Consider the following 18,302-nt stretch of genomic DNA (forward strand, 5'->3'; position numbering starts at 1 on the left):
CTCCCCCCCCCCCCCCTCCTCTCCCCTCCCCCGGCGGCTGCGGATGCGGCGGTGCAGCGGAGCCGCCCCCGGCGGTAATGGGGTGCCCCACTTTTAGGGGATGCTGCGGGGAAAAGCACCATTTCGGGGGTGATTTGGGGGTAAATGATGGATTCCCGTTGATCCCGCAGCGGTGCGGGGCCCCACGGGACGAAGAGGAGATGGAGACGGGGGTCCTGAGCCCGTGCGATGAAATCCAAACGTAAACCCACAGTGAAATTCGGTGTGGGTCAGTGCCCCCAGCCCCATATACCTGAGTGACACCCCCCCACCCCAGGCCCGACAAACACAGGATCGAGGGCAGCCGTGCAGCCCCACAGAGCAGAGCACTGCAATCCCCTGCAGCTCCTCTGCTCCCCCCCCAACCCACCCCGAATTCACGCCCTTCAGGGTTGGACACAGCCCACCCCGCACGCCACTCTCTATATTCTTTCATTTTATTAGAAGTTCACTAGAAACAAAATCAGCTTAGCAGCAGTTAAAAACATCTGTAAGCACAACCAGCCCAACCACAGCCATATCCCAGGGGCAAGATGCTGAGGATGCTGAGGTCACAGCCCACCCCATGGAGCCCAACGGGAGAGAGGCACTGCAGACCCCGATGGCTGGGAGGAGGATGCACTGCTGCCCTCCTGCTGCTGTGGGGTGATGGAGTGAGCTCAGCACACCGCTTTGTGTCCCTCTCCCAAGGGCTGGGGCAGAAGATTGCATCCCGTATCACTCCCCCCCCCTGCCAGAGGCCAGGGCAGCAGGCGCTGGATGAAGATGTGTTGCCCCCAGGAGGTGTGGGGCGCTGCCCAGCTCCCACTGAGGGCCCAGAAGTGGTTAGAATCAGTCCAGCTGCCATAAAAGGTCTGAAATTGGGGGAAAGGCAGCTCTGCTCCCTGCACAGCAGTTTCTGCAGCTCCTGTCCGACTCCGAGTTCCGCTGCAGCACCAGGCAGAGCTGCGAGTCGCACCCACTGCCCCGCACGCGGGCGTCCCCCCTTTGGAGCAGATCCCTGCCCACAGAGCAGATCCTGCCGTCCTGGGGCAGCGTGGAGAGCAGTGGGACAACGCAGCCTGGCTCAGAACTCATCTCAAAGTCAAGGGGAGCCGTTGTGCTGTTGTGCTGAGGGGTTTGCAGGAACACAGGGCACCCAGTGGGGTCGGCCCTCAGCTCCACTCGAGGCTTCTTCCCCAGGGGGGCGGGCTGAGCAGGGCCCAGCGGGCGCTTCCTGCAGGCAGGAGGGGCGTGCAGAAGTCTGTGGGGTTCAGACGGAGCAGCGGTTGCTGACCTGAATTCAGCAGACAGTCCAGAAGGGCGGCTTCCACTCAGTCCCTCTGTTTCTGTGGGATCACCGACGGAGGAGCACCCCTTGGTGCTGGGATCAGCACTCAGCAGCCCCACAGCCTGCTCACGCTGCTGCCTCTCCTCCCCCAGCACCGCTGTCAGCACCTCAGCTCCTGCAGCACATTGAGCTCGAGGCATTAAGTGTTCATCTGTCAGGCAGGGCAGCGGCACCCTGAAAAGAACCATCCATTAATGATCCACCTCAAGGCCCAGCAGCACCCTCCCACAGCAAGATGAAGCTTTTTTCCTGCACTGCAGGAGGCCAGGAGCCCTTCCTTGGGTAATTTCAGACCGGTGGGGCTCAGTGCACGATGACAGACACACCATGTACCTGGGCAGCTGCCCTGTGATGCTGCTGGCGAGCTGCGCGATGACGTGATCCACCAAGGCGTAACGGGAGTCATCCAGGGCAAAGCATCTGTGCTGCGGGCTCTGCAGGTGCTGCAAGGAGGAAAAGGCCCTTTGGCAACGCTCATCCTTTCACAAGTGCAGGACCAAACAGTGCCCACAGCCTGTAGGGCCCCACATGGCACACAGCCCTCACCAGGCAGCCCCACTGCTTAGAAACAGGTTTAGGAAACGTAGGCAATGCTGTCACCCCTGGCTGCTTACAGTGTTCTGTTCCCATAGACACCTGATAATGAGGGGCTGTGCCTGTATCTAACAGCAGCCCACAGCTTTCCCAGCAGTTAGTATAATGCAGATCCCAAATACCTGCTGTCTATCACTGAAGGTTGGGCTCTGGAAGCCACGCTGGTGTTCCAGAGGAGATAAAACCCTGCTCTTATCTCTTTGATCAGCCAATGTCCCCCAGCTGCTACGGAACAGCTCACCTTACACACCAAGTGGAGGGTTACATCTTGGAGGCTCTCCAAGACCCACAGATGAGCATCTCATGATCTCCAAAACCACTTCTGGCCCAAACCAGGAAATCTGAGCAGCTCTATGGCTTCTGCCTGCAGGGCAGATCCGACCACATCAAGGCCAGGTGAACCCGCTCTGCTTCCAAAGGGATTTACCAACATCGGTCACATCACATCACCCACTGCACTGTGCAGTCCCCACAACTGCTGGGATGACCCAGGATGTGGCTTTGCCTTTACCTTCTGCAGCTCTTCGAACGTCTCCTGGCAGCACTCACAAAATCCCCTTTTCTTTTTTGGCACTGCTGTGGACTGGGGGCTCTTCTCCCCCTTGCTGTGCTCTGTGCAGCCCTCCACGGCCCTGTAAGGTGACAGCAAAGCTCTTCCCTGCCCTCCAGCAAGCACCCAGCTGCCACATCTGGATGCAAGGACACAGCACTTCCTTTGAGCTACAGATATTGAGCCCAGAGCAGGTCTCCTCTCAGCCCACAGCTGCCTCTGTAAGCATCGCCAGCCATCAGGATTAAAAGCTTGCACTGAAGTGGCTGCAACCTACCTGGCCCCGCAGGAATTGGGGAGGTTCTTCGGAGGCTCGAAGGGGCTGCAGCCCTTGGGTGCCAGGAGGTTGAGGCCAGGAAAGCTCTTAAACTGGTGGTGGAAGGGCCGGAATTGCCTGAAGAAGCGGATCAGAAAGCAATGGTGGCACGAGCAGAGCTGTCCCTCCCTCAGAGGGGTATTTGATACACTATTTGACCCTGCAGTCACCTTAAATGTTGTCCTCAGAGCAATTAATTAGTGCTCTGAGCACTGTTAGAAACACCGCAGAGTTCCAATCCCCCCAGGCCAGGTGCTGTAATCAAGTTACAAGCTCTGACCTCCTGTGCTTTAATCTCTTTCCCTATTTCAGAGGGCTCAAGCAGATTAGGTGACCTGTGAGGATCACGTGTGGAATCTGAGCAAGGAAGTAACTGCTGCCAGGTCCCACCGAGCACCTTTTTCCCCAGTGACACACAAACCATAAAGATTATTTCTCTAAACCCTATTTGCTCTCTCTTGGGAAATGCCATGGAGAGCATCACCTTCCTTCAAGGAAGCCACACTCTGCCCCGGGGACAGAATATCCACCATCCCAGAAGTGAGGAGAAACAGCGAAGGGTTCCCTCCCCTAGGAGTTCTAACGTAGTTTGGCTGTGATGTTTGGAGAGGTCCCACTTACCTGCTCTGGTCCTCAACCTTCAAAAAAGGGGGCTTCAGTTTTCCTGCTGGAAAGACAGCTGGGTTAGGAGTGACCCTCCGCCAAATTCACAGAACCATGGAATGGTTTGAGCTGGAAGAACCCTTGAAGGTCCAGCTATGGACCCCACAGGGCCACCCACAGCCCCACCAGGAGCTCAGAGCCCCTCCAGCCTGACCTTCCCTGCCATTCATTCATTCCCCAACAGAGCTGGGCTGTAGAGCCAAACTCATCACTACTGCTCACACCTGTGAGTCCCACGCCTGAAAATCCAGGTTGAGAGCTGCTTAAGAAACAAACTCCAAGGTGCTCCTGCTGGCACCTGCCTGACCCTCAGACCAACTCCCTCAGGCCTCCCTTACTGCCTCTGAAGGGGGAATTTGGCTCCCTTGCAGCTCAGTCGTATTTCCTGCAAGGAAGCTCCAGCCTCATTCTTCCAGAATGCTGAACCCACCTCTCCTCAGCAGTGCATTCCTCGAGTCTCAGCCCTGAGCTTGCATCAGATGCAGCCCTACGTCAGAGGCAGCCAGGATCAATGCTTCTGCTTAAGTGCTGGTGGCAGAGGGCTGAGCAGTGACAGCTGCCACCACACATCCCCGAGAAGAGCACACAGTGTGCCATGACCACGAGCTCTGAGCTTGCAGCCTGCAATCTGCCTTACCTGACAACTTCTTGTACCTTCCCCCCCACGCCACCTTTCCACCAAGACTGGAGAATCATACTGAGGTTGGATTCTGTTCTGCGATGCTCTCCAAAGAGCTGAATTAAGGAGTCACAAACAGGCCTGCATCACCAGTGCAGTCCCAGCACCACACCTCACTCCTGCCTAATTGCAGATGAGAACCTGGGCTTCCCAGCCCCCTCCCTGCCTGGTGCCTCAGATGCTTATTTCAGCCTAGCAGAAATGAGTGTGTTGTGGGGAACTGCTCCCTGCTGGAGGATGCATTATACCTCAGAACTTTGCTGGAGCCAGCGGGTTGAGCAGAGCCAGCAGCACAGCTGCTAAGTGCCTTGGGATGCTGGGAGTAAAGCTGCAAACTGTTTGTGGGGTTTTAAGAACACTGCCTGCATTCGAAGGCATAACGCCCTCAGCTGCTCACAGACAAGGAGCTGCAAAAACCGCCTCGGTCAGTCACCATGTTTTTGTTTGCCAAAGTTTCAGGCAGATATTCAAATTCTGAGGTTTCTTTGAGTGTGAATGTGCAGGGAAACAACTTCCAGGCCTACCTTTGTGAGCTCTTTGTCCAGACACGGGGCTCTGTGCCTGCAGGAGAGAATGCCACACTCAGTATGGGAGGCAGTGGCGATTTCTGATCCCAGTGAGATTACAGCACTCACCCACCACTCCACCCCTCTGCACTGCAAACTGCACCCCTTCCACCCTCACCCACTCCAATATTTTGGCTGTCAAGTTACCTAGGGGTGCTTCAATATGACACCCAAGTTGCTGCTCTCATCATCTGCCCTACCTTCACGCTGACCATTAGATTGATGATTACCATTAGATGAGAGGGATGGATTTCTCAGAGCCACTGAGGGGTCCTGAGCGCCTCTAGCTGGGCTGAATTTAGGTCACTCACCTCTGTCCTCTGCTTCCGTGCTCCCGAGGCAGCACGCAGCAGCTGCTGAGCATACGACAACATTTCTGTGGGGGTGGGCTGTCAAGGAGCTCAGCAAGGCACAGCATCACCACTACACAGCTGATGCACCCAAGAGCGAGCCAAGGAAGAGTTGGTGCTCCGAGGAAGGCATCCCATCCCATCCCATCCCATCCCATCCCATCCCATCCCTTGGCTTTAAGCCTCTGCAGCAGTGGGCGCTACCAGGAATTGTTCAGCATGTGGACACTGCAAAACTCTGACAGATTTGCAGCAGTGCTGCAGCTCAGGGCTGGCAGCTCAGGGCTGGGTGCTTGCAGCCTCTGCCGCACAGCCAGACAAATGCAGCCACAGCAGTACGTCACTGTCACGGCACACTCAGGAACCTTTTACTCCAGACCTATTATTAGAAGCAGTTTCATCGTCTCTCTGTCCCATCACCCCCCTCCCATCCATCACCGAGGCAGGAAGCACCTTCCAGCACAGGTCCTCAACCAGCAGCCCCTCCTCATTAACCAAGTCCCGCCTGCATCACCAGCTGCATTTCCAGGGCGTAAAAATGGTGAATTCAGGACTGACTGAGCCATGAACACTTCCAATATTCAGTTCTTTACACCATAGTCTGCATTTGCTGTGGTGAACGTGACAGTAGCACGTCCTCTGCATGCAAAGCATCACTAAATACCACACATTCCTCATAATTCCTCTTGTCTTCCATCCCACTCACTGTACCCTTTCTGCACAGCCTCTCTCTAAAATAATAATAATAATAATAATAAAAATAAAAATAAATTCACTGATTCCCTGAATTGCAGCATAACAGAGAAGGATACCATCCACATGCACAATCTGGACTCCCCACAAGCGAGCGTTGGCGAGGATGCTGCTGCCACTGCAGGTGTCCTGTGAAAACAGAGAGGTTTGGCAGCAACAAACCCGGTTCAGTGGGGTTTCCCTGTTGCCCAACTGACAGGCCAAAGCATAGGAGTTACTATTGTGTGAGCTTCAGGGCATAGAAGGCTCAAACTCATCTCTACCTACAAGCCAACAGGAGAATGCAGCTCGGATTTTTAACTCTTACTGCTGTGTGAACTTCCTAAGCGGTCACTGAGCGACTGCAGTGCTCCTGCAACGTGGCTTCAGTTCTGAAATCTCACATCATTATGATCCTGTGTTAACAGTTCTCTTGTGTGCTGCAACCTGATCGCTGGGACAGACCTCAGGAGCAGCTGAACAGGGCAGGATGGCACGGCTCTGAGAAGAAGCACTGCACAGCACTCTGCAGAGCCACCAACTCCACAGAATGGTTGGACAGATTTGTACCTTTAGCAGCCCAGTCTGCTCCCCTCAGCAGGAGGGGCTCTGAGAGCACCTGGCACTGGCTCTGCACTGATCAGCAGTCCTCTGAACTCGGCTCAAGGAAAGCCAGGCCACGTGCTGCTCACCTGATTCTTCATGGCCTTCTGCAGCAGCTCCCTTCCCCTGCTGATCAGGGCCTGCAGAGAAAGCAGCCGAGCATTATATTCCAGCATCAGCTCCCGGGCAGCAGCAAGCTGAGGACAACAAGGCTGCCCAGCAACAATGATTTCTAGAGATGCTTGCTCTGCTGAGGAATCCGGCCAAGACTCCATCTCAAAGACAGCAGGACTCACATTTCCAGGGAACACAAACCACAGACACCCTTCACATCCACAGTAGGCAGCCAGTCAGCCAAGGCTTGGCTTTTATTGAACAGCTTCAGAGCGAGCCAAGAGGAAGCAGCAACTTAGCTCTGCAGCCCCGCGTGCCAAGAGGCTGGCAGGGGTTGAAGTGTCCTTGCTAGTCCTTCCTGCGGAGCCAGCTGCTGTGCCCTGCACCTGTGCCTGTCAGCACACAACTGCAGCCTGCAATGGTTCTGAAGCAGATTTGTTTTGCTTACATTCCTGTTGTGTTGTTGTTGTTTTTTCCTAGACATACTCCCGCATTGGGATGGACTGCCTGTTCTGCTGGGAAGCCAGCAAAGCCCTCAATTTTCTCTTCCATTTGAGCAGATATCCTTTGCTGCTAGCTCAAAGCTGTGACATGCACATTAGAGGGAGAAAAGAAGCACAGACACCAGGAACATTGGTACAAATGAGAATGGAGAAAAAAAAAAAAAGAACAGAGTTGCTCAGAGCAGCAACAGACACCTTCCAACACCGGCTGCACTCTATAAATCCCTCGGGCTGGCCTTAATCTAAATAGCTCTTACAGTGTCTGGTGGCTTCTGCTGAGGTCTGGTGTGGTTCTCTTTGGAGGAGGAAGGTGTTGAGCTCTGGGCTTTTGCACCCTCTGAGGTCACACTGCTCCTCTTCTCAGCCCGAGCCCTGGCTCTGCTTCGCTTGGCTTCCTTTTTGCTGGACACCACGTAGCTGACTTCTTTGCTTAGGAAGCTCTCAGTCTCCTGTAGCAAAAGACAGAGCAGAGCAGCTCAGAAATACTCCAGCAACACATGCAGACCTTTGCACACAAGGCAGAAGATGAAGAAAGAGGCTAGAAACCAAAAAGCCTGATTTAGGGCACTAACAACAGGCTCAGCAGAAGCTCAGTGGAAGCAGAGATGTAGGGTATGAAGTACGCAGGAGGATAGAAATCTGTGCAGTCTGAAGTCACAGCTGCTAAACAAGGCCATCCTGCTGCCCCACAGAATGCAGTGCCACGGTGGCATTGCTCACTGCCCTACAGCAGTGACTTCTGCTGCAGGATACAAAGGAGGCTGCAGGAATAGAGTGCCTCAAAGTCTCCCAGCGCAGAGGTTTGGGCTGCGACCGCTGACAAGTGCTGCACCCAAACACAGCATCTCCATGAAGGGGAAGGAATGAGAACTCTGCTACAAGCAGACTGCAGTTCAGGGGGAAGTGACACGAGGAGACGTCTGATCAGAAGCCAGAGGGACAGTCAAAGGATAAAGTTATTTCCAACTACTGCGGTAGCTGCCCAGAGAAATAAGCAACCACTGGGAGTCTTTCTCAGACTGGAAGACACAAAGTGAAAAGAGACTTGGAGAGCATTCCTCAGAGGGTTGGCAGCACGTCCAGGCAATAATAGAAGGAAACCAAGTTAAGCATGAATGTATGGTTGAAGAAGAGGGAAAAAGTGCAAGTCAGCCCAGCTAAGCACCTAGACAGCCAAAGCAAAATCCTAGGGCAAGGTCTGCAGAATGAAAATGTGAGAGCAATGCAAAGATCTTACACCTGCATCTGCAGGACAAGGGGGAACGGTTTCCAATTCAAAGAGGGAGATTTGGATTGAATATAAGGAAGAGGCTGTTTACAAGGAGGATATAAGGAAGAAGTTATTTCACAGCGAGGGTGGTGAGGCTCTGGCACAGATTGCCCAGAGAGGTGATGGATGCTCTGGAGGTGCCCAGGCTGGATGGGGCTGTGAACACTGACAAAGCTGTGGGTGTCCCTGCAGGCAGTGGGACAGGTGGCCTTCAAGGATCCTTTCCAACTCAAACAATTCTATGAAGCTGTGATGGACTTAGAATGGATGCTTTGGTGCCCATAAAAAGACCTGTGCCATGGAGGAAACAGCAGAAAACAGACAGCAACAGCTCAACCACAGCACGGCTGTGGGCACCTCGGGGTCCCTCTTGTACCAGGCAGGGCCACATCCAGGTGGGTCTGGAGACCTCCATGGAAGAACCCCAAAACCTCCCTGCTCCCTGTGGAAGGGCTCAGTCACCAGCTCCATAAATCATAGATTCACTGAAGTTGGAAAAGAGCACTAAGATCACCAAGTCCAACCTCAACCCATCTCTACCACGTCTCCTAACCCATGTCCCCAGTGAACAGCTTAGGTTGGAAGGGTCTAAGATCATAAGATACAGCCTCTTGTCATGAGCAGTGTTGCTCCCAAGGCCCGCCCAGCCTGGCCATGAATCTCCCCAGAGATGGCGCTCCCATGGCTTCCCTAGGCAGCCTGCAGCAGCACCTCACCACCCACTGAGCAGAAAGTTTCTTCCTAAGATCTTACTTAGGTCTCCCATCTTCCAGTTTAAAGCCACCCCCTCATATTATCTCTATCAGACTCTGTAAATGTCAGTGCCATTCAAGTACTGGAAGGCCGCAATGAGGTCACCCCAGAGCCTTCTTTTTCCCACAAGAAACAAGTCCAACTCCCTCAGCTTCTCTTCATAGTAGAGATGCTCCAGTCCAGAGCCTCACAAGAGCAGAGGGGGCAGTCACCTCCCCTCTCTGCTGCCGCCCCTCTGCTGATGCAGCCCAGAACTGCATCAGCTTCCAGGCTGCAGGCACGTGCTGCTGGCTCAGGTGCAGCTTTTCATCCACCAGAGTCTCCAAGTGTTTCTCTGCAGAGCAGCTCTCAGGCTCTTCTCCCAGTCTGTGCTCTTACCTGGGATTGCCCCAGTCCAATACCCTGCGCTCGGCCCTGTTGAATCTCGTGGGTTTCTCCTGTGCACAGTTTCAGTCCTGTCCTGGTCTGGCTGGTGCTGTCAGCTGCACCACTCAGCTCGGTCTGCAAACTGCTGAGGGCACACTCGATGCCATTGTCTTTGCCTCTGTTGAAGAGCACTGGTTGCAGACGGAGCCCTGGAGGGCACCGCTCACCGCCTCCACTTGGACAAAGCCATTGATCACAGCCCCGTGGCTGCGACCGTCCCACCGACTCTTTATCCACTGAACAGTGCAGCCTTTGAACCCATCTCTCTCCAACTGAAGGATAAAGATGCGGTGTGGGGCTGTGCCAGAGGCCTTGCACAAGCCCAGGCAGGTGACATCAGTTGCCCTTTGTCTGCTGATGCTGGCGCTCCATCAGTGAGGGCTGCAGACACATCAGGCACGCTCTGCCTTTGGTGATTCTGTGCTGGCTGCCTCAGATCACCTCTGCACCCCACAAACACCTCGATGTGCCTTCATGTAGGATCTGTTCCGTGGCTTCCCAGGCACAGAGGTGACACCCGCAGTCTGTGTTTACCCAAGTCCTCAGCGACCCCCCCGCGCAGCCCAAGCCCCTGCACCACCACCACTTCCAACCACAAACTGCTCCCAGTGCCCAACCTGCCCCTTCCCAACGCTCCAGGCGGTGACCAGCGCCCCGTGCCTGCCCCATCCCTTCACACCCCTAAAGCCTCCTACGACCACAGGCGGGAACCTCCCAGCGCCGCCCCTCAGGACCCCCAGCCGCACCGCAGCGTGCGGCCGAGGCCGACTCACCCCGCCCAGATGCCGGATGACCTCCGCCAGCTCCCTCGCCGCCCACCCGCTGGGCACATCCAGGAAGAAGGTCCTCCCGCGGAGAGGCCCGGCAGGAACCGCCATACCGGAGAGAAGCCGCCTGTAGCGCTCCGCCGCCGTTTAAATTTCCCCCCGCCCCGCTGCTAACGGCGGTCGCTACGGTGGCCGTGAGGGCCGCGCGTCCCGCCACAATTGTCACCCTCCCCGGCCGCCGTAGCTTGGCTTTTTGCCCATGCGCTACCGGAAGTTGCTTCCGTGCACATCACCGGAAGTTGCTCTGTGCTCGTGCGCCACCGGAAGGGGTGGAAGCGCTGTAAGATGGCGGCGCCCTGCGTGGAAGCGGCGGGGCCGGGTGCTTTCGGGGCCTGGCTGGCGGCCCGGCTCGAGGCGCTGGGGTTGGACCGCGCGGTGTACGGGGCGTATATTGCGGGGCTGCTGCGGGAGGAGGAGAGCGAGGAGGAGCGGCTGGAGGCGTTGCGCGGGGTGCTGGCGGCCTGCCTGGTGAGGGGCTGGGCCGCGTTCTCCGCGTTGTGTGGGACGGGGCCGTAGCGGGAGGGTATAAAGCAATTATGGAGCGTCCGAAGGAGGTTCGCCATGGGGAAATCGTGCTGGAGCAAAGCGGTAACTCACGAAGGTGTCGCGAACGTGGGGTAGATGGGGGGAGAGCGGTGGATGCTGTGCACCTTTAGGTCAGCAGGGCGTGGGGCTCTTATCGGCTACAGCGTCCTTGTAACGGGGCTTAGGGTGGCTGAGAAAGGACTGACCAGCAGAGCTCAGAGTGCTGAGATCAACGGTACACTGTCTGCTTGGAGGCCGGTGTGAGCTGTGCTCCCCACGGGTCGGTGCTGGGCCCGGTTTTGTGCAACGTCTTCATCAGCACTGTGGATGAAGGGATAGAATCCATCCTCAGCTAGTTTGGTGATGGTGCAGAGCTGGGAGCAGTGGCTGACATGCTGGAAGGCTGTGCTGCCATATAACAAAACCTGCACAGGCTGAGAGTTGCACAGAGAGGAACGTGATGAGGTTCCTCGGTTCAGGATTCACCAGGATCTTCTAGAAAAGTCCCGTGGAGGGTCACAAAGGTGATTAAGGGTCTGGAGCATCTCCTGTGTGAGGAAAGGCTGAGAGGCCTTGCAGTCTGGAAAGGAGAAGGCTGAGAGGGGATCTCACCACTCCTTATATATATCTCAAGGGTCAGGGAGTCAGACTGATGGGGGCAGACTCTTTTTGGTGATGTGCAGCAAGGAGCAACAGACAGAAACTGGAATACGAGACTTTCCACACTAACACAAAGAAAAGATTCTCTAGTCAGAGAGTAAAGGAGCTTTGGGACTGTGAGGTTTTGGAGTCTCTTTCCCCTGGAGATATTGAGGATGTGTCTGGACTCAGTCCTGTGCAGCCTACTGCGAACAGCAATAGGACGAGAGCTGATGGCCTCAAGTTGTGCCAGGGGAGGACTGGATATTTGGAAAAATTATTCTCAGAAAGAGCAGTGGTACATTGGCACGGGCTGCCCAGGGGGTGGGGAAGTCAGCATCCCTGGATGGTACAAGTTACTGTGGAGAAGTGGCACTAAGGGATGTGGTCAGGGGGGTGGGATGCGTTGGGCCGGGGGATCTGAGAGGTCTTTTCCAACCTTTCTGATTCTTTCGTTCTGAATTAATATTCACAGGTATGAAGTGCTGAGTAGTTAATGTGTGCCAGTGTTCATCAGCAGTCTGCTCAGCTGCTGCCACTGGTTTTCTCCCAAATGCAGGAGCATAAAACCCAATCAGATTTTTGTTCTTATAACTACAGTTCCTTCTGTTAAATGACTGCTCGCCATTTAAAAACCATTCTTCCTAAAATACAGAGCACCTGGTCACTACCTTCCATCACTTCCCCACCCTGCAGCTCCAGCAGTGCTGTTGTTTCTAAAAGAAGCACAGCACTGTCAGTGTAGCCCTGTGCTGGGACTAATAGGAGGAGCAAGCACCAAACCTTGGCTCTGCTGTTGGCTGTGTTACGTTCTGATCTCTCCTCTTTTCCCTTTAGTGCTGAGGTGCCATCTGTGCTGCCAGCAGTTTCATATGCACTGCTTTTCATGCAGTGCGTGTTCATGGCACTCCTGTGTCTTCAGTCTGTTCTCTCCTGACAGGGCTGACTCTTGCAGCTGGTTTATGCTTCACTCACAAGTTCTAACTCAGTTTGATTATCTACTATTTCTCTAAAATGTTCTTTTTGCCTCTTGAACTCTCTGACGTTCTTTTATTCCGTGCACTTTTACTGTTTTTGTAGATGCTGCTGATTTCTGCACTGACTTTGAAGCAGTTTTCATTTGGTTAACTTGGAGCTCTTCTTTCTGAGTCTTTTCTCTTTGATCTGTGTACAAATTCCAGGCTTTCTTTTTGTTTGCCTTTGCCATCTTCACTAAAAGAAATTTCATGCAGCCTGACTTTATTCAAACTCACCCATTTCAAGTCAAGTTCTGTTTGTGTTCTGCTCTTCATCTCACACTCTGGGTCACTTTGCTCTTGTGTATTTTCCAGTTACTTTTCTTGTGTCTACTAACCTCTAAAATGACAAAATTCCTTGTTCCTTTAGAGCATATTAGGTGAAAATTGTTGTATCCAACAGCAACCTTGTCTACATCAGTGTTAGGAGCATCTGTTCTTTGGCTCTGCGCATCTCCCATAGGCTGTGAGAGGTCCTTGTCCTGAGTGGGCTGAGCTAGGAGGGTTATTTAGTGAATGTGCTGTGGTCTGACCTCTCTTTCTTTCCTTCTGTGTCGACTTTTGCATTGTCTGTTTCTTTTCCATTGATTCATTCAGGTCCATTTGCACGCTGTCATCTTGGTCTTTATTCCTTTCAGAGTATGAAGTCCCCATAGTGCCAAGGCTGAGTTATTGTTCCTTTATCATGTTTCAGGTACACAAATGATTTCTTTCTTACTGCTCAAATCCTCATTAGCACCTACAGGTGTTTGCCATCATCTTCAGTCTTTTTGCAGTTCATTTTCCTTCCTGCTTACCACTGTTCCTTTGTCATTCTTTACCCAATTTTCTTCCTCCTGGATACTGAAACCAGCCATGTAGGGAGCATCCTTCCCAGCCTTCTTTCCTGGCTGAACTTAAAGCTGCTGACCACTTTCCAGCCCTGATTCCATTGTGCTCAGGTTTCCAGAGCTCAGGGCAGCCCATCCACCCAGTGATCCATGAATTGTAGGGGCTGAGAGAGACCTCTGGACACCATCGAGTCCATGCTTGCATGCTTGATCTTAGCAGGTTAAGCATCATCCTGCCCTCTGGGTTTACTCCACTTTAAAGCAAGTGGTCACCTTGACGTGGTGTGTGGCACTGATGGGAGCCACAAACCCTTCATCCTTCTGCTGTTTTGCACATCACTTTCTGTGCCACAGTCTGGAACATCCTGCACGTCCATCCTAATAGTGCCTCCAGCCTCACCCAGGGGCCCCCTTCCCTGTGCTCTGCTCGTGGTCTCTTGGCACTTTGTGTGGTGGTATCACTGTCTGGGTTCTCCTGTCACCTCACTGTTATTCTGTGCTTAGCTGTGGGAGGTTTGCTGGGAGCTCTGTGCAGGGGTTTGGTGTGCTGTCTTTGAGATGCCAATTGCATGCCAGGCAGGGTAAGATGGAGAAAGACAGCTGAGGCCTGCCTGTGGCAAACCCTGATAGGAAATTCTCTTCTGGGCAGCGGGTATGGAGCAACCTGCAGTCTTCAGAGCTCACATTTGGCATAGATGGGCTGTAGAACAGGTCTGGTTGGGTTAACACTGCTTTGCTGCCTCATTTGACCCCTGAGCATAGTGCTGCTGCCAAAGGAGAGCAGGGAGGCTGTGCTGTTTGTGCAGCAGCCAGGTCTGCCTCCAGCCCTGAGCTGAGCCAACCGTAGGTGCATCTTGTGGCGTGCATTGTGCTCCCAGGTTAACAAAAGTCCCTCTGTGCCTGTCGTGGTAGATTTCGTGTGGAAGCTGAGCCTGCTGGTGGGTGTTCTGATCCTTTGCAGCTGGTACTTATACCTGATTTGTGCTCATTTATAGCAGACCAACTCTGTTCCAAGACTGAGAAGTCTCTTTTCCCCCACTAGGAAGAAGATCTCTTAAACGATGTTTGCAGGGAAGTAGTCCAGAAGTGGTCTGAATCTCAGATTGTTGACGCCAAAGAGAAAAAAGAAGGTAGTGTTGCTGCTCACTGTGCCTTTCCGTGTGCTATGAGTGCTGTGCAGGGCTCGGCAAGATGAGAGCTGTGTGTTTGCTCTGTTAGGAGTTAAACTCGGTGCTGCTCGTTGTTTGCAGAGCTGACTTGCTTCTCATTGCTGTGGCTTATGTTCTGTTTTGTCTTGAAATACAAACAAAGCAGAGTAGTTTCACTTAGGGCTGCTGCTAGCATTCTGCTGCTCTCTGGGCTCATAATCCTGCAGAGGAAATAAGCTTTTGTTGTTTTTTTTCCCTCTGGAGCACAACGAAATCCCATACTGAGAGCTGTGCAGGTTTAAGGCAGCGCATGGCTCAGTGATCTTCAGGGCTGCGTTGTCACCATGCAGCGTCCCGTTTGGCTACAGCCCTTATTTTTTGCTTTGCATTTTTTTGTTGGTTCTGGTGCACACAGAACGCCGTCGCTGCCCAATGTGCTGGAAATAGTTGTCCTTATCGTGGACCCTGCATTTACGTTGTGCTTCTCTTGACCAAATCTCAGGGTTACAGCACACAGCAGTTGAGTGTCTTTGCCTTAAAATTCATAGAAGCAGTCTGTCCTTGGTCTGACTTTGCCTTTGGCTGAGGACAGGAAAACGTGCTCCTCCGTGTGTTAAAAAATAATCCCCTTTTTGTGGCCAAGGAATGGGAGTTGCTGAAGATGCTGCTGGATCCCTATGGCTCCTACCAGTGGCTTTGCACAGTAAATGAGGGATTTTTCTTATTGGGCACAGAAAGATGGGAGCAATATGTCCTTCTAGCCATGCTGTTAGAAATGTGACTCCACAGGAGGATGCATCCCAGGTGAAGTCCCACAGCAGCAGTGCTGGAGCTGAATCTTTAAGGTTCCTTTCCAACCTGAGGTGTTCTGTGATCCAAGTCAGCACCCACTTGTAATTTCTAGAAGACACGAATGGGGCGTTCGTTCTCGGTAGAAAGCTGAAGTGTTTGAAACACAAAACCTGAAGGGTATCTTCCAGCTTTTAAATGGAGCACAAAAGCAAACCCATGTGGAAACCTGGTGTGGCAGCTGCCAGCAGGCCCTGGCTGCTGGGGTGCTGACTGATGCTCTGTTTTTGGCAGATGAGGTCCAGGCGATCACCAGCATGATGGAGAAGCAGGCCAGGATCATCGTGAAGCCGAAGGAGATCTCGCAGGAGGAGAAGCAGAGGAAGGCAGCCCTCCTGGCCCAGTATGCCAACGTGACAGATGAAGAGGAATATCCTTTTTATGTTTGTTTAAAATAGCCTTCCTGGCTTTGCAGTGTCTGGAGGAATTGGAGAAACTTGTCCATCTTTTTCCCTGTGAGGGAGCTTCCATGGCAAAAAGCATGGGAGGTCCCAGCTTAGGGAGTTAAACATTGGGTTTTACGCTTATCTGGTTCTCAATCATCAGTGTTTGTGTTGAGCTTCTTGCTCCTGGCCTGGTAGAATTGTTATCTGACAGGTTTGGATCCAAGTGAGTCTACAGGAGCACAAGTCCACGAGCAGTGCCCACAGTTCCTTAATTCTTTCACTGGCGACGACGAACAGGACAGCTCCACTGCAACAGCCTTAAACATTGGATCAGAAAAATGTATCCTTTGATTCTCTGAGTTGGGGTTTTTGGGAGGATGGCAGCATCTGCTGCGAAATTCCCATTCTTTCTAAGACTGATCCTTTCCTTTTCTCTCCTTTATGCCTTCCTTTCCTCTACTGTCCTCTCTGAAGCTTCACATAATGTTACCGATACAGATAACTTTCCCAAACATCAGTTTAATTCTGAGCGGTGTCCAAAGAGGCAAATCATGTCAGGAATCATTGTAAGTGAAATTGAAACAAGACCGCTGTGGTACACTTAGTTGTATGTACACTGAGGGCACGGTTGCTGAGCCAAAGACACCAACAGTGTTTTTGTTGGTGTTATTTGGAACATTCCTGCAACTCTGCAGCTGGCAGTTTCGGGTGGAAGCAGGATTTATCACGGCACAAGCAGAGGTTCTTTTTCCTTCCTCATGTTACTTCCAGGTTGTTGACCCGCTTGGTGAGAAAGCAGAGAGGGGAGTCAGAAACGTTCCTTGTCTTTGTGCATCTCCTTTTGTAGAGCTGGTGGCTGAGGGATTTCTCTCCCTGCAGAGTTGGGAGAAAAATGAGCAGCTGAGATCTGTTGTAGGTGGATTGTGGCTGATCCTACAGAGTCAGCGAACGGCCCCAAACCAGCGCTACAAAGAGGAAGCTGTGTGTTCAGAACCTTGTCTGCCCTTAGCTCACTACCAGCCCTGTTCCGAAACACCAACGTGGAGGATGTCCTGAATGCCAGAAAGCTGGAGCGGGAGCTGCTGCGAGATGAGTTCCAGAAGAAGAAGGAGCAAGACAAACTGCAGCGAGAGAAGGACAAGTTAGCCAAGCAGGAGCGGAAGGAGAAGGAGAAGAAAAGGACACAAAAAGGAGAGCGGAAGCGATAGCTGGGGTTTGCTAGTTGGACTTTAAGGGGATACAATCAGTTATGAATATGGTGTGTGTTTAAAAAGCAGCAGAAATTCTGGGCACGTGGCTGGTGACCGGTTCTTCGGAAACTTTTCCTTTATTTTACGTAGCAAAAAAGAAATTTCAAGCACCTCTTAAACTCAAGTTTTGCCATGTGCTTGTGGTGTCAAATGTCCCAGTCATTCTTGTGGCCAGTGTTGTACCAAAGAACAGTGAAGTTACGATATTTGTGTTTCAAATTGATCAGTTTTACTTCTAACTAGTTAAAGCAAGATGTAGGAGAGGGCTTCTGAATGGGCTGCATCTATGGACTGCAGCAACAGCATGTTATGACTTGAGAACAGAGCAAAGCCTCTCTCTGACATGCAGTTAAGGACTTGCTGCTATGGGGTGAATGTGAATTTACACTAGCCTTGAAAAATGTATTTGCAGATACGTTTATTTGTGCTGCCAAGAACAATGCTACATTCTGCTACAATCTTCATTCTGGCTGAAAGAGCAGGGTTTGGCTCTGCCCTCAGCAAGGGCAAGTGCTGTTCTGCAGCAAGAGAAAGGAAATCATATGAAATATATATGAGTTACAGCTATGAGACCACTTCACCCACAGTCTTGGTAAGGGAAAAGCACAGTGATTGGAGTGTCAGCTAGAGCAGCAGCAAATCGTTCAGGCCCTTGTGCTGTTCTGAAACTTAATGCTGGTGGCTGGAAAATGGTGCTCCGTGATGTTCTGTGTGGGTGAACATCCACTGTTATTTCTACAGCAGCTGTCAGAGAAAATGCTTTAATGCAGGCTGTGACTGGTTTGGATGCTCTGGCTTTATGAGCAGTCGCTCCATCTGGCCCAGCCCTACTCAGGAGCTGTGAGGAGGGGGTGAAGGCTTCTCTCACCCCACAAGGGCTCTTTAGCTGCCGTTTTCAGCCTTCTTCGTGGCAGCATCACCTAAACTCCCCTCTGTGTGTGGAGGAAGGACCTGTGGTGCTTCCAGGGGCACAGGGGAACCAGTGCACCTCATCCCTGTGCTGCTTCATGTTCTGGCCACTGCGTTCACATGCAAGGCTGGCTTTTGGCAGGAGGCAGCTCCTGGCCTGGTGGTAGCTGCCCCTGTTGCCTACTTTCAGCACCAGTCTGATTTAGGGGTAACGCATCCTATTATTTAACTATTTTTGCAAGTGTGAGTATCTGCTTTATCTCTGGACTTATAAATAAAGATGGCTGGCCAAGAAGCCGGGCTCCTCTTGTGTCTGTGGTGGTAGTGACAGCCACTGGGTCTGTCCTCAGGCTCCATGCCACGTCCCACACCCTCACTTTCTCTTACCCAGCAGCAGTATTACAGGGGGCTGAGCTGGTGTGGTTCCTCTCATTC

General features: G+C 52.6%; 2 protein-coding genes across 2 annotated transcripts; one reads left to right on the forward strand and one right to left on the reverse strand.

The window, feature by feature from the left end:
* Positions 1-870: 870 nt before the first annotated feature.
* On the reverse strand, positions 871-10,485 carry DBF4B (DBF4 zinc finger B). The gene is made up of 12 exons (XM_052699553.1): positions 10,262-10,485; positions 7,297-7,488; positions 6,512-6,562; positions 5,900-5,969; positions 5,049-5,113; positions 4,696-4,732; positions 3,451-3,493; positions 2,791-2,907; positions 2,475-2,595; positions 1,703-1,812; positions 1,316-1,543; positions 871-1,255 (listed from the first exon to the last, which is right to left on the reverse strand). Exons 1-12 carry the CDS (start codon positions 10,364-10,366, stop codon positions 871-873), a joined length of 1,524 nt encoding a protein of 507 aa, XP_052555513.1. The 5' UTR covers positions 10,367-10,485.
* An 83-nt stretch (positions 10,486-10,568) lies between these two features.
* Positions 10,569-18,162, forward strand: CCDC43 (coiled-coil domain containing 43). The gene is made up of 5 exons (XM_052699621.1): positions 10,569-10,783; positions 14,368-14,455; positions 15,557-15,692; positions 15,990-16,048; positions 16,729-18,162. Exons 1-5 carry the CDS (start codon positions 10,601-10,603, stop codon positions 16,914-16,916), a joined length of 654 nt encoding a protein of 217 aa, XP_052555581.1. The 5' UTR covers positions 10,569-10,600; the 3' UTR covers positions 16,917-18,162.
* The last annotated feature ends 140 nt before the right edge of the window (positions 18,163-18,302 follow it).

The sequence above is a fragment of the Tympanuchus pallidicinctus genome, unplaced genomic scaffold (assembly GCF_026119805.1).
Source record: "Tympanuchus pallidicinctus isolate F22 unplaced genomic scaffold, pur_lepc_1.0 scaffold37, whole genome shotgun sequence".
NCBI lineage: Eukaryota > Metazoa > Chordata > Aves > Galliformes > Phasianidae > Tympanuchus > Tympanuchus pallidicinctus.

What these genes read in the sequence shown, in the direction of transcription:
- DBF4B (XM_052699553.1), bottom strand. Translation starts at nt 10,366, where the DNA reads ATGGCGGTTCCTGCCGGGCCTCTCCGCGGGAGGACCTTCTTCCTGGAT. An exon ending in CGTTCGAAGAGCTGCAGAAG is followed by an intron (nt 1,813 to 2,474) that starts GTAAAGGCAAAG and finishes TCCTCCTTGCAG; the next exon opens with CACCTGCAGAGCCCGCAGCA. An exon ending in ATCACAGGGCAGCTGCCCAG is followed by an intron (nt 1,544 to 1,702) that starts GTACATGGTGTG and finishes GGTTCTTTTCAG; the next exon opens with GGTGCCGCTGCCCTGCCTGA.
- CCDC43 (XM_052699621.1), top strand. Translation starts at nt 10,601, where the DNA reads ATGGCGGCGCCCTGCGTGGAAGCGGCGGGGCCGGGTGCTTTCGGGGCC. An exon ending in CGCCAAAGAGAAAAAAGAAG is followed by an intron (nt 14,456 to 15,556) that starts GTAGTGTTGCTG and finishes TGTTTTTGGCAG; the next exon opens with ATGAGGTCCAGGCGATCACC. An exon ending in AACGTGACAGATGAAGAGGA is followed by an intron (nt 15,693 to 15,989) that starts ATATCCTTTTTA and finishes TAATTCTTTCAC; the next exon opens with TGGCGACGACGAACAGGACA.